Raw genomic sequence first — 15,083 nt, 5'->3', positions numbered from 1 at the left:
ATAACTGTGGAAGCTGGGTCATGGTTACAGGGGAGTTCATCATACTATCTGGGTATTCACTTTGGATATGTTTGAAATTTCCTGCAATAAAGTAAACAAACAAAAGGCCCAGTCAGACACAGTAAACTTGAGAATGCATTCACATTCTTGGGAATAAAAGATGGATAACATCTCTGGTGCTTAGGTTTTATTCTGATAAGATGGAGCAGAGAATAACACAATTTGTGTGTTACTCACTTGCACTATCTTGCCAGTTTCAACTGTCCAGGCTTTATACTTACCAGCAAGACTACGAATATCATTCATAAAATGTTTTCTTTTTGGCTGCATCACAACACTGTCTGTGTTTTCTGAAATGTAAAATGAAGACAATGTAACGTAAGACCCAGTTATATGCTCACACTGTTTATTGAATATCAACAGTGAAAACCGAAATGGAAGCATACCTTTGCCTTTATGTGGCTTTGGATTTCGGTATACAAATCTATCCAAGAATCTCATTAGTGTGAAATCCTGCAGTGGGTCCCCTGAATACTGAATATAATTTCCCTGAAAAGGTGCGGGGGTGAGGGGGGGTCGGGTAGGGTGGGAATCAAGAACTTAAATTATATCTATGCAGCCAGATAAGAAAAAAGAGGAAAAACGTAAGCATCTATTACACTGCATCAAAGGCACAAATACGCAATAAATGACCCTCGAAATATCCCTCTCATGCACATTATTCTTTGCTTGAAGAAATTAAACACAAACTCATACATACACATATATATTTACGATGCACTGCTGACTTCATGAATAGATAAATGATACTAAGACTCTAAGTCACTGCACCATTAACCAGGACACAAACCCTGAAGTGGCAAACACAGCAAACGGGAAAGGGCAATCTTTCTCCAGGAGAAAAGCCAGAATGTAATAAACAACTGGTGTGGTTTTCTAGTATCCTGTATATCCATTCATCTCAGAGTAGGAAGAATTATCTGCTGCTCTGTATTAAACAAGCCACTGCTCCTTTACAACAGCAGAAAAATGTATATGATTCTATCTGGTTGAGAAAAGACTGTAAGACCAATGATTGATTATTTAAAACTAGATTACTTATTTTTCCTTATTTCTTGTCTTCTGAATATTTTAGACTTACCTGAAGGATAGTCTTTGCAAAAAGGGCCACAGAGGGATGAAAATGCTCAGATAGCTAAAAAGAAAAATGTGAATAAGGTCAACTCTTACACAATGGTATATTTAAGAAAATCCAAAGAACCGAAACTTAAACCAATACATTAGAAGAGTGATTCTCAAAATTTTGGCCTCAGGAGCGCTTTACACACTTAAAAATCAAGGTGCCCCTGGGGGCCGACACCGTGGCCGAGTGGTTAAGTTCACACGCTTCGGCGGCCCAGGGTTTCGCTGGTTTGGATCCTGGGTGTGGACATGGCACCGCTCGTCAGGCCATGCTGAGGCGGCGTCCCACATGCCACAACTAGAAGGACCTACTGGGGGGATTTGGGGAGAAAAAGCAATTACAAAAAAAAACATTGGCAACGGTTGTTAGCTCAGGTGCTAATCTTAAAAAAAAAAAAACAAGGCTCTCAAGAGCTTCCTTAAGTGGGATATGTCTATTGATATTTACCTTATTAGAAATTGCAACAGAAAAACTTTAAACATTTATAGTTCATTTAAAATAACAATAAACCCATGACATATTAATATAAATGTTTTATGAAAAATAACTATTTTTCATAACAAATATTAGTGAAAAGAGTAGCCTTATTTTACAGTTTTGCAAATCTATTTGATGTCTGGCTTAAAAGAAGACAGTGGATTCTCATATGTGCTTGTGTATTCCATCTTATTTAAACTGAAGTAGATGAAGAAAATCTGGCCTCACACGGATATATAGTTGGAAAAGGAGGATTAATTAATAGGCTTTCACATATTTTCTTCTTTCATACTATACCGTAACCAAAGATTAGTTGCAATATAGACTCCGAAACCCTATCAAGCAGCTTTTGGTACTTGCTACTTAAAATTAACTGGTCCACTTTGAATGGATCTTTTATTTACATAGGACTTTGTAACATTGTGTATTGGTCATTTGGAAAACACTGATTCAGGGAGTTACGCAATTCTTCCAAATGCTGGCCACATTTCATTCACATTATCACAAAAGTCACATTGTTAGTATCACCACCAATCTCATCAGAAAAGCTTTTACATATTGATAAACTGTCAAGCTCAAGGTGGTGGTTACAAGATTTCTAAAATTTTAATCTTTGCTTAAAAGCTTGAATTGTATCATTGACAACAAATACTGTCAGCTGTTTTGCTTGAAGTTAACAGGTCTGCTTCATTCATTTCTAAGAAGATGTCTCCCAAATCCCCAAGTCTGAATAACCAGTATGACTGTCAGCCAGTCTTTCACAAAAAAAAGAGCAAGCTGAGTTTCCAACAACTTCACAGGCACTTTTCCTTGAGAAAGGAGACAAGCTTCATACTTAGGTATACAGCAGAGATGCATTATGCATTCTTGCTATATATGTACACAGAATATTAGAAAGACATGTACTTCAGGTTCAAGGTGATAAAATCAACAATTTTTCCTGCTCCATCCTTCTTACGTGATACTGGGTTTTTTCCCCCTGCAAGTATGTGGCAGTGAAGAATATAAAAGGCTACAAGTGCAGCTGGGTGCTACTGTCTTTTTTTCTTGTTAAGGCACCAGCAGTTTTATCTATCATTTCTTAAATAACATCAGTGCCACTGTCAACACAGTGACAAGGGCAAATAACATCTTGGTATCATGATGAAAGTAACGGTGACCTTGCAGACTTGGTGAAAAGGTGTCAGGGACCTATAGGGGTCTGCATGGGAGGACACTTGTTTGCTTTACCAAAGAAATCACAGAAAGTTTATTAGAAATACGAGTTCCTCTTATGCAGTTAAAAAGTAATTTTATTTACAAGAAGTTCTGTGATCACAAAACTTTCCAGGGATATCTAATGCATAAAGCAAAACTTACCCATTTTATAAAGCCATTATATGCAATATTCTACTTACAAAAAGCAAAATTTATTTATACCCATGTACAACATCCTTACTTTACATGCACACTATTTAAAAGTTTCTACATGTGAATGCAGAAATGTGTAAATTTAATGTTTATCAGAAGCAATAGAAATAATGGGTTATAAAGTATTACAGCCAGATGACATACTTTAAATTGCTTCCTTATGCCAATTAACTGTCTAAATAACTAAACTCCTTCATTTATCATTTACAAGAAAAATGGAAACTTCAAGGTGTTAAATCCATGAGGGCAAATATATAGCACACAATGAATTAAAAGACAATTTTAAATTATTTTACCTTTTTGAGTTCCCAAAGACTTGTATTTTCAGCTCCACAGAACAAAGGGTTTCTACTGAATGGATCATATGTTTTTAACTGTTTCCCACCTGAGAACAAAAAAAACTATTTCTCAAATGCTTTATTCCTAGCCCAAGAGGTCCCTAAAACCACCATTAATGTTGTCACCAACACCTATAATTTTCAGCATTCTCAGTTAGCCAGGCAGTCTACCTGGATTAAAAACTCCAAACTCCATCAAGGATTGATCTTGATACCCAAGCTAGCATCTGCAATTGAATAAACCAGGCAGCATGTTTAGCCTAATGACTAAAAGCTCCCTTCAAAACTCCCTTTTCCAAACAGCAACAAAAAGTGCCCATATCTGGTTCAATTAGGTCTTAAGCGTTCAGATGCAAATAACTTGAAGATGAAATAGGTCTAAATTCTCTTGGAATTTTAGAGTGCACTGAATATTTGTCATTAAGTTATACCCAGAAATAATTCTCACTTGGAACAGGTTTTACATTATCTTCTTATGTTTTCAGAAGCTCCAGATTAAAAATTTAAAACCAAGGACTTTCAGAACACACTCTGAACTGTCCGCTGCACACTGCACAGCCCAGCACCCTTCAAAGGACCATCCTCAGTTTAGCCCTCAGGGCACGAGGAGATGGAGTCTTTACAACACTTTCCTGGTGGTTACATACCGCTTTCACACTCCACAGGTAAACCGAAATTTGGAGAGATGAAAGAATCTGACCAAGAGTCCCAAAGAAGTGTGAAGAGATGGGTCTGGCACACTGCCTGATCCTCAAGACTAGTGCACTTTTCTTTACAGACTCAAATGAAGAGGCTGCGTTTCTAAGATTTCTTTTGGCTGTAATATTCTATTAATAGACTTACTTCAGTTTGTGCGCATGTATGGAAAATCTAAAGTTTCTATCTCACAGAAAGTTTTTAGTCCCCAAACATTACTTTAAGAAACTGTAGAGGGTGAATATGATGTTCAAACAAAATAACCAAAAGTTCCACACAATTCACAACATATAATCAAATACCTTTGTTTATAAATCAAACTTTCGTGTATAAACATTTGTTGTCTTCATATATGTTCCATGTTCAAGGCCTTTACATGTACAGATAAAGGCCAAAAAACTAAAACTTGTTCAAACGTATAAACTTATTACACTGATGGGTGAAGGAAGAGATTCATCGTGCATCTAACATGTCCACAGTTTTCTCCCTAAATCTTCACAGCTCCAAAAGGTACTTGCTTTAATCTCTAAGATTTAAATTATTTTAAAATGTGGATTTATTATCTGTAGTATTGTTAATAAATAAATCAATGATCCAATATATTAAAAATTTACTTTTAAGGTCCTGAACATATCTGGTTTTGAGAGCTCCCATTTTTAAAAAAAGCAATATTGAGGACTTCTAAAATGGTATATTGGGGCTTCAGCGGCCTGGGGTTCACCAGTTTGGATCCTGGGTGTGGACCTACGTACCGCTTGTCAAGCCATACCGTGACAGGCGTCCCACATATAAAGTAGAGGAAGATGGGCATGGATGTTAGCTCAGGGCCAGTCTTCCTCAGCAAAAAGGCTGGAAGTGGATGTTAGCTCAGAGCTAATGTTCCTCTCACTCACTCACACACACACACACACACACACACACAAACACATCATGGTATAATATTAATTTCTATTAAGATTAGAGGGGGATCCAACTCCCTGGTTTAAAAATTTAAGAGACTAATTTAAACATTTAAGAAACTCACCTTTCAAATTATCAAAGTGCACCCAAGAAGCAGACTCTTTTTTGGTTTCCATATGACTTTCAGACACAGTTTCTTCTGTCTCAACTTTTTTCACTGCATCTGTTTCAGTGTCTTTATCTGCATCAGTGAATTTTTCTATGTCTTCATCATCTCCTATGTCAATAAAGTTTTCCTCATCATCAGACTCCTAAAAAAATGGTTTAATGAATCTGGGTTAATCAACTGAAGTCTGTATTCAACTATGTGAGGCAGTTTTGAAGAAGATTCGCTTGTTGCGATTCTGGCAAAAGATTAAAGTTCCATCGGCAAAAATTCAGAACAAGAGGGGACCATATTCTTCTTTCTAAATCTAATAGAGTTAAGTTTTGAGCCAAGAATCCTTGAGATTTTGCAACTTTACTACATGAAAACATTCGGTCTTCAAATGAATTTCTATGTGTTATAAATAACCCGACAAGGCAGGTGTTACTACGTCTATTTTACAACTGAGGAACAGACTTCAGAGAGCTACTAGCTCTAGAACCGTCTGTAACTATCTCATATAATGGGAGTTTAGTGAAGCGCAGTTTATGAGTAAAAGGGTCAAACAACATGCCCACCTCGTAAACTGTACACCTGGGACTAACATCCAGGTCTGTCCGACTCCAGGACTCATGCTCTCACATGCTCCAGAGAAACTACGTAAGTTATTATCAATGAAGCAAAGAGAAAAACACCAATACATTTCAGAACCCACTCGATTTAAAAAGCAGTTGTAAATATACCGGATGATCATCTAGTTGGCTTCTTAAACCTGGTTTTGCTTTAAGGATCTCAGACACAAGATACAAAGCTCCACATATGAATGGCGGCATCTGTTCACAAGTAACCTGAAGCAACCTCTTCACAAAAGCCTTCACCCTGCGCAACACGATGTCAGCTTTCAGGGACTTGTAGACAAGGTTCAGAAACATGCCTTGTTTAGAACACAACATCAACCCCGGATCCAACATCTTCCTGTAAAACAAAAACAAGATCAAATGTTTCTTCATAAAATATCTCCACAACCAGCAGTTACGTATTAGAGGCAACCACCAACCTCATCTTAGTTAGGGATAAACGTCCTGTTTCAGAACAATGGACCATTTCTGCCCTAAGATGTAAAACGGAAGTCGATGACCACAACAGAAAGAATGATGGAAAAAATCAAAAAACAAACAAAAAACCACAGGACCAAGAGACTTCTTTTTGTGGTTTCTTTTCTCTTTTCCAAGTGGTTTTCCATTCTCTAGACAAAAAGGATAGAGCCCTAACAGTATGATTTTTATATACATACAGAACCGTGCATGAAAGGCTAATCTGAAACCAAATAATGAAAACTGACCTAGGAAAGCAGTGGACTAGACCAGGGCTCTTATCCTTCTATCACTGCCTACCAGGTGGGTGACCAGAGGCAGCCTCCCCACAGTCCTAGTGACGACCATACATTATATGAATTGTGAGGACTTCAGAGAATCTCTAGTCCAATAAACTAATTGTCTAACATCCTTCCATATGCGCTATTCTCTCTGCCCAGTAACTGTCTCCTTGGCCACAGTATCTAAAATAGGTTCCTCAAGGGGCCAGCCCGGTGGCATAGTGGTTAAGTTCATGTGCTCCGCTTCAGTGGCCTGGGGTTCGAAGGTTTGGATCCTGGGCACAGGCCTATGAGCTACTCATTAAGGAATGCCGTGGCAGCATCCCACATACAAAATAGAGGAAGACTGGCACCGATGTCAGCTTAGGGACAATCTTCCTGAAGCAAAAAGAGGAAGACTGGCAACAGATGTCAGCTCAGGGCCAATCCTCCTCACAAAAAATAAACAAACAAATAAAATAATTAATAAATTAAAAAATAGGTTCTTCCATTGTTCCATCAGTTCCTTCCTCTCTTTCCTCCCAAAGTCCAGTGGAACAGGGACCATGCCTGTGTTATTCATCGTTGTAACCCCAGTGCCTGGCACTGAATAACTAAGTGCTCCATGTCTATTGAATGAATAAGTGGTTCATTCCATGGTAAGTGGTTGTACAACATCTCTAGTGATTGTGGATTGCTCACTCTCTCACTAGGAACCCAATCCAATTTTAGATAACTCATTTTATCAGAAAATACTTTCTTTACCCACAGCTGAAATCTGCTTGTGTAATTTCCAACCATTAATTCCACTACTGCCTTCTGAAGCAAAATAACTAAACACAAGCAACAAACAAAAATAAGTGGGACTACAAACTAAAAAGCTTCTGCACAGCAAAGAAAACAATCAACAAAATGAAAAGGCAACCTGTGGAATGGGAAAAAATATTTGCAAACCATGTACCTGATAAAGGGTTAATACAAAAATATATAAGGAACTTTATATAATTCAACAGCAAAAAATCCAAACAACCAGATTAAAAAATGTGCAGAGGAACTGAAGAGACATTTTTCCAAAGAAGATATACGAATGGCCAACAGGCATATGAAAAGGTGCTGAACATCACTAACCATCAGGGAAATGCAAATTAAAACCACAATGAACTATCAACTTATATCTGTTAGGGTGGCTATCATCAAAAAGACGAGAACAAATGTTGGTGAGGATGTGAAGAAAACAGAATTCTTGGGGCTGGCCCCGTGGCCGAGTGGTTGGGTTCACGCGCTCCGCTGCAGGCGGCCCAGTGTTTCGTTGGTTCGAATCCTGGGCGCGGACGTGGCACTGCTCATCGAACCACGCTGAGGCAGCGTCCCACATGCCACAACTAAAAGGACCCACAACAGAGAATGTACAACTATGTACCAGGGGGCTTTGGGAAGAAAAAGGAAAAAAAAAAAAATCTTGAAAAAAAAAAAAACCAGAATTCTTGTACACTGTTGGTAGGAATATAAATTGGTACAGCCATTATGGAAAACAGTATGGAGGTTCCTCAAAAAGCTAAAAATAGAACTACCATATGATCCAGCAATTGTACTTCTGGGTATACACCTGAAGGAAATGACATCAGGGTCTTGAAGTGATATCTGCACTCCCAAGTGCGTTTCATTATTCACAGTAGCCAAAGGATGGAAGCAACCTGTCTGTCAACAGATGAATGGATAACAAAGATGTGTGTGTATGTATACATATACACATACAACGGAACATTATTCAGCCATGAGAAAACAGGAAATCCTATTTGCAACATGTATTAAGCTGGAGGACATCATGCTAAGTGAAGTGAGCAAGAGACAAATACTGTATGATTTCACTTATATGTGGAATCTGAAAAAAAAACCCTCTAAATCTAAAAAAAAACTTAAAAAAATCTTTAAAAAATCAGCAAAACTCATAGAAACAGAGAACAGATTGTGGTGGCAGGGGCTGGGAGGAAATGGGGAGACGGTGGTCAAAGGGTGCGCACTTTCAGTCTGGGATGCGCGAGTCCTGGGGGTCTGCTGTGCAGCCCACTGACTACGGTTACAGTTACTGACACTGTATCATATACTTGAAATTTGCTGACGGTAAATCTTAAGCGTTCTCACCACCAAAAAAAAGGGAGTAACTATGTGAGGTGAGGTGATAGATGTGTTAATTAACTTGATTATAGTAATCATTACAATATATACGTATATCAAATCACATATACATGTTGTACACTCTCAATACATAAAATGTGTCAATTATCTCAATACAGTTGGTAAAAACAAAACCCCACAACAAAATAACCTAATTATACTTTTATAATGACAGCCTTTCAGATACCTGACCCCATATAGCTATTACGTGTCCTTCCCGCCCCAAAGTCTCTCTTCTTGCAGGCTGCTGAACTATTATCTCATATGATAATTTTTAAATTCTTTCTTCATCCTAGTTGCTGAATCCTAGAGACACTATAACTGGTGTGGACAACCAGACATTAGGACACACAGAATTAACACAATCCTTCAGATATGCTCATGTGAAATCGTTACTTCTTGTTCTAAGCACATCTACTAACTTTTTCCCACTAATTCTAAAAATGAAAATATTTAACTTTATAAGGCATTTTCATATTGCTCTGCATACCCAGTTTTCCCCACTCATCAGTTCTATAATCCTAGTACCTACTGGTGATATTTTATATTATTCAATCTTTGATATTCAATTTTCTCTCTTCACATTTAATTTTTTCAACATTTCCATCCATTTTGCAATTCATTTTTAATCATCAGTTCCATTACACATCAACAGAAACATCTGAGAACAATTTAGATGGGTGTGTCTTCACCATTTGACAGAGAAAATGTTCCTGAAGTTTTTAATAAATCACTTTTGTAAACCAAATAATATCTTCATTTCCTTTATCCCTCAATTAATATTAGAGAAGTTTTATTTAAAGGATTCTTAAACCAAGAGGAAATATATATTTTTTTTTTTAGTAGGCTTTTGGGTGAGGAAGATTGGTCATGAGCTAATATCTGTTGCCGAGGCTTCCTCTTGTTTATTTTTTCTCCCCAAAGCCCCAGTACATAGTTGCATATCCTAGTTGTAGGTTATTCTAGTTCTTCTATGTGGGATGCCTTCACAGCATGGCCTGATGAGTGGTGCACAGGTCTGCGCCCAAGATCTGAACCAGCGAACCCCGGGCCGGGGAAGCGGAGCGCATGAACTGAAACTTACACCACTCAGCCATGAGGCCGGCTTCCAGATACACTTTAAGAAGGCTTAAAACCCTTGGAGGAGATCCATCTGAGAGAGCGGTTCACAAGTAGCAACTTAAAGAATGTACGAATGTATTCCTCAGAGATGTCAGACTGTGTTAAACTCAGATGTTAAACAGATATTAGAAAAATACACTTCCAATAGATTCCAAACATTTTCTAAAAATTAAAGTTTTTAAGACCCTCAAAGTTTACCAAAAAATCTAAGGCCCCAAAACCTTTACATTTTCAGCGTTGGAGCTCTTTCCAAACTGAAAAAGTTAAGAATTTATTACTTTAAAAAACTGTAGACTCCTAAGAGTAAGAAAAGATCTCTGAGATTCTTTTCAGGGTACCAGTGCAATGAGCGCCATGAAACGTCATGAACTCCAGAGCCAACAGCCCTGGATTTGCCACCTAACTTGGCGTCATAATGTCTGTGTGACCTTGCACAAATTACTGTACCTCAAAGACTGGAGAGCTTTTAAGAGGATTAAACTCAAAAATGCATGTGAATATTATTAGTAATAATAGCAGCCAAGACTTACAGAGCACTATGTGCAAGCACTGTTAAGCACTGAACACCTATGAAGATTACATGGGTTAGCATATACATTAACTTGTTAATTTTAGGGAAGTCTCAGTTGTGTCATTTTCTAGCTGTGTAACCTTGGGGTAGTTTTATAATCTTCATAATAACCCTATGAGATAGGTGCGTTCCTCTCCATCTCACAGATGAACAAAACAAGACACAGTAAAATGGGATCAATCATGTTTACCAATAGCGTTTTAATGAGGACTAAGTAATTTGTCCAAAGTCACACAGCAAACTAATGGCTGGAACTCAAATCCAGGCAGTGTGGCTTAAGTCCAAGATATTAGCCACTATGCTATATTTCTCACAAGATATACGCATGTAAAATTACAAAAATGAATTAGAAGGAAATACATAGCTTGTTGGTACACCTCAACAGTTCCAAATGTTTACACACTGTTCCAAACATCATCCCTCAATGAGTGTGTTACAATGAGGAATTTTATTCACTGTGCTGTATCCTGAGCACCTGGAACAGGGCCCAGCATACAGCTGGCACTCAAAAACTTCTAGTTGAATGAGCTGTGAGAAGAACATGGGGAAGAAACATAAGACTGAGGATGGAGGAGGGGGAGAAGGCAACTTCAACTATATCTGCAGTTCTATTTCTTTAATATCCAAAAAGATTTATAACAAATAGACAAAAATGTTAACGTTGAAATATTAGGGTGGTGGGATATGGATGCTTTCTTAGGGTGTTATTTCCCTGTATTTTAACAACTTCTCAAAATAAAAAATAAACAATGAACTCAAAGCATATAACATAGTTGTCCAACAGAGAAACAAAGATGAAGTGACATACTCAAAGCTGGTGCGTAGCAAGTAGCTGAGGAGGGGGCCCCAAATCCAATTTTCTAAGTCTTTCTCTTGCCCCACAGCATGGCACTTCATTCCTCACATTCACACATCAGAAGGCTTTGTACCTACCTGTACAATGCTGCATAATATCGATCTGATATTGTCTGCTGAGAATTCATTACTTGGAAAAGCAACATTAAAGCCTGCACACTGGTATTAAAATTCACAACATGCAACACTTTAAACAGCGTGTCAACCTGCTCCTTCACTTTGTCATCACCAGTCTGGGCATAAGGGTATGCCCTATTCACTCCTGTTAAAAGGGCACTAAGCATTTTTGATTCAATATCTTTTTTCTTGATACAAGTGCGAAAAAAACAAAAATAAAGAGTTATTAATTTGTTAGCCAATTCACTTTCTTCATGGGAGAGGGCCATTTGATTTAAAAAACAAATTGCATAATACTGTGCTTTGGAGCTGATATTTGAGCGAAAGAGCAGCCTTTCCACTTCACCACACACGACGCCTTTCATATTGGGATGTTTACAAAGCAGTGTCTCTAAGAGATGGGAGGCTTTTGTAGCTATCCTGTTCTGAGGGTCTCCCAGTTTATTTACCACCTGCACAAGAAGGGCCTTTTCTTCCTCAGGTTTGTTACAAAGAAGCTCATGAGCCACTGTAAGGGCTCGAGTTTTGGTGGTTACTAATGAATCATGACTTAGAGTTTCTAAGACCTGCACAAATTCAGCCACTAGGTGTTTCAGCTGGTGTTCAAAATACCATAATATCAGCCTTCTGTCTCTTGAGTCCTTGTTCCCACTGGACAACTGTTCTAGTTTGTTGAAAGGATGCTGGCTGAAAATCCGTAGCTTCCGACTGTCTGGCAAAAGGTCTGTAATGAGTAACTCTTTGAAGGTATCCAAAGCCATGAGGCACTGCTGTTTGCTGCCCTTCTTTTTAACAAGGTTCACGAGAGTTTCTACAAACTGGAGTGTGTGAATAGCATCATCCTGAATAAGAAGAATCATGGCTGCCATCCTGTCTCCCAGTGTACCCGATGACACAATTGCCTTCATCCAGGTAGAAGAGGCTCCCTTTTGATTATTCGTTTTATTTTTGAATAAATTGATTTCATGCTCATACAACTTCTGAGCCAAGGTTTTGTATTTAGACACAACCTCTCGAGGCTGGGGTTCCAAAGAATATTCATTGCTATATTCTAGATCATACCATTTGCCTCCAGGCTTGAGTAACAACGTCTGTCTCTCAAAGAATTCAAAGATGTCCTGCTGTTTTTCTTTCTTTGCTTTTGGTGTGGCATTGCTGTTCTCAGCAGAATGTTGTTCTGACTTCTTATTTTTCACCTTACTACTCATCGATGTCCTTCCATTTTCTGCCACATTTTGCTTTTTATTATCTACTTTAGATACTCCTGCTTCTTTTTTGCTAGGATCTTTTTTAGCTGGTGCATCTTCTTCAATTAAGAAAGCTTTTGCATACTTGGCCAAACTAAGATTTTTAATGAACGCTTCCAATTCACCTTGCCGAAGGTCATCAATGGCTCCTTTTTTGCCTCCATCCACCAGTTCCTCATTCTCATCCAAAGTAGCCAGCATAATGTAATCTTGCTGTATAAAAATATCAGATAAAAGTAAATTACAAATCCAAGAGTTTAGTTAAAACTTCAAAAGTTAATGTGAAATCTGTATCTTTGCAATCAATTAAAGTGAGTCATCAGGGTATTGCCTGGACTCCCACCATACACCAAAATAAAAACTTGATAGATCAAAGATTAAAATGTGAAAAAATAGAACCATAAAATAATAGAAGGTATAACATAATTAAAAAATAATTTCAGAATAGGGAAAATCCTTCCAAATTTGACATAAAACTCAGGGCCCATAAAGGAAAGGACGGGTAACTGTTCTCTCACATACAAAACATACACAACAATCAAAAGACAAATAAACTGGAAAAAAAATACTGGCAACTCATATCAAAGTAAGTGGGCTTAATGCTTAATGTAACAGTTCCTACACATCAGTTGAAGAAGTAACAAATGACCCAACAGAAAGATATGCAAAGGATATAAACAATTGGTTCATACAGGAAAAAAAGTGGTTCTTTGAAAATATGAAAAGATGCTCAACCTCACTGACATTTAGAGAAATCCAAATTAAAACCACAATGATACATCCAATTTTTAATCTGTCAGATAAGCAAAGATAAAGCTATGACAGGTGGTGTCGGGGAAGGCACTTTCCTACTTGGCTGATAGGAGTGTCAAGAGGCGTGACATCTATGGAGGGCAATCTGTCAACTTCAACCAAAATACAAGACACACATTCTTTGACCCAGCAGTTCCATTTCCACAAATTTAGATTACACATACACTTACAAACGTGGTGGGGAAATATATATTCAAGGCTATTTACTGAAGCATTATTTAAAATAGCAAAAGACTGACAATTTAAATACCCACAATAAATGGCTGGTTAGATAAATTAAGGGAGACACGATGATTTAGGCAGGCATAAAACGAGTGACATGTACTGATATGGATGGATCTCTAAGATAGTAAGGGGGGAAAAAGATGCAAAATATTATATATATAGTATGGTACCTTCTTTGTAAAAAATAACACACACACATATGTGTGTTTACTTGGAAGATACAAAAGACACTTATAAAAACGATTGCTTCCTGGAAGGGTAATTGCATGGTTGGAGATGAAAGTGAGAAAGAGACTTATCACCATGTACCCCTTCGTTTTTTAAGAAACCTTTTTGCAGAATGTGTACGTATTACATATTCGAAAATTAAATACAATCCAAACACAGAGCAAACTCCGAACCTGCCCCTGGAAGTTGCATTTCTCCTGCTTCTATTACCCCCCTTGAAAGTCTAGTCTCAAACGAAAACAATATTTAATAAAAAATAAGACAAATTGTGTCACGTATTTGCTCCAAATCTTCTAATGGTTTCACATCAAACTCAGAACAAAAGCCCACTCTCTTACCTCTCTGACCTCATTTCTTACTAATCTCCCCTTACTTCAGCTACACTGACATTTTTGTTGTTCATGCAACAACATGGCTCACTCCTTTCTTTCCTTCAGATTTCTGCTCAACCATCTCACTGAAGGGTTCCCCGATCATCTCATTTAAAACTGACGCCCTCTCCCACTCCTTATCCTCGTTTAATTTTTCTCCATCCCACTACTCAGCGTCTGACATACTATGTATTCAAAAGTTTAGTTACTGCTTCTTTCCCTTCACTAGAATGTAAAACCCAAGAGAGCAGAGAAGGCTTCTTGAGCGTACAGTGCGCACACGCACGTACTCTGTAAAAACAGAAGTTTAAAATTCCAACACTGCTGGAGTTCAGAACACTGCCACGAGGACAGGACCAAAAAAAGTAAGTCCTCTCTAACCTGATGGAATCCCAGTTATACGACGTCAACAAAATGAGATGATCATCTACATCCTAAGAGAGGCCACGGCATAAAACGGTTCAATTCTAAACTACTTTTCTCTTGTAAAGAGTAGTGGAAAACAAAAAGCGCGGGAAGCGCACAGAACACATTTCGAAGCCGGGATCTGGGTCCAGGATGCCATCCACGCCGCAGCTCGGGGGCGTCTGGGCCATTTGCCCAGCCACGAGAGGGACCACTCCGCGCGCCTCTGTCCCCCTTCTCCGGGAGTCCAAGGCCATTACCTTGGTGCCTCCGAGTCGTAACACTTCCTCCAGGGAGAACCCATTCTCGGCTCCCTCGTTATCATCCTCGTCGTCCTCGTCCGGATCTTCGCCCCCCTCCTCTGGACCCCACGGCCTCTTGGCATGGAACTCCAAAGGTTTCTTGGGGGCCGCCATAGCTAGCACAGCACGCGAGAATAGTCCCCACGTTC

At 38.5% G+C, this 15,083-nt stretch overlaps 1 protein-coding gene across 1 annotated transcript in view; it reads right to left on the bottom strand.

Annotated features, from left to right (window-relative positions):
* CEBPZ (CCAAT enhancer binding protein zeta) overlaps nucleotides 1-15,083 on the bottom strand; it is a 24,900-nt gene extending 9,817 nt beyond the window's left edge. The window contains exons 1-8 of the mRNA XM_046660567.1: nucleotides 14,893-15,083; nucleotides 11,305-12,803; nucleotides 5,893-6,124; nucleotides 5,129-5,315; nucleotides 3,367-3,455; nucleotides 1,142-1,195; nucleotides 447-549; nucleotides 282-350 (exon numbers count right to left, since the gene is read on the bottom strand). Of these exons, the coding sequence (XP_046516523.1) occupies nucleotides 282-350; nucleotides 447-549; nucleotides 1,142-1,195; nucleotides 3,367-3,455; nucleotides 5,129-5,315; nucleotides 5,893-6,124; nucleotides 11,305-12,803; nucleotides 14,893-15,048 (2,389 nt within the window). The 5' untranslated portion in view covers nucleotides 15,049-15,083. The remainder of the gene's footprint in view (nucleotides 1-281; nucleotides 351-446; nucleotides 550-1,141; nucleotides 1,196-3,366; nucleotides 3,456-5,128; nucleotides 5,316-5,892; nucleotides 6,125-11,304; nucleotides 12,804-14,892) is intronic.

This window comes from Equus quagga, chromosome 5, assembly GCF_021613505.1.
Source record: "Equus quagga isolate Etosha38 chromosome 5, UCLA_HA_Equagga_1.0, whole genome shotgun sequence".
Taxonomy (NCBI): Eukaryota; Metazoa; Chordata; class Mammalia; order Perissodactyla; family Equidae; genus Equus; species Equus quagga.
This window is presented reverse-complemented; position numbering and strand designations above follow the sequence as displayed.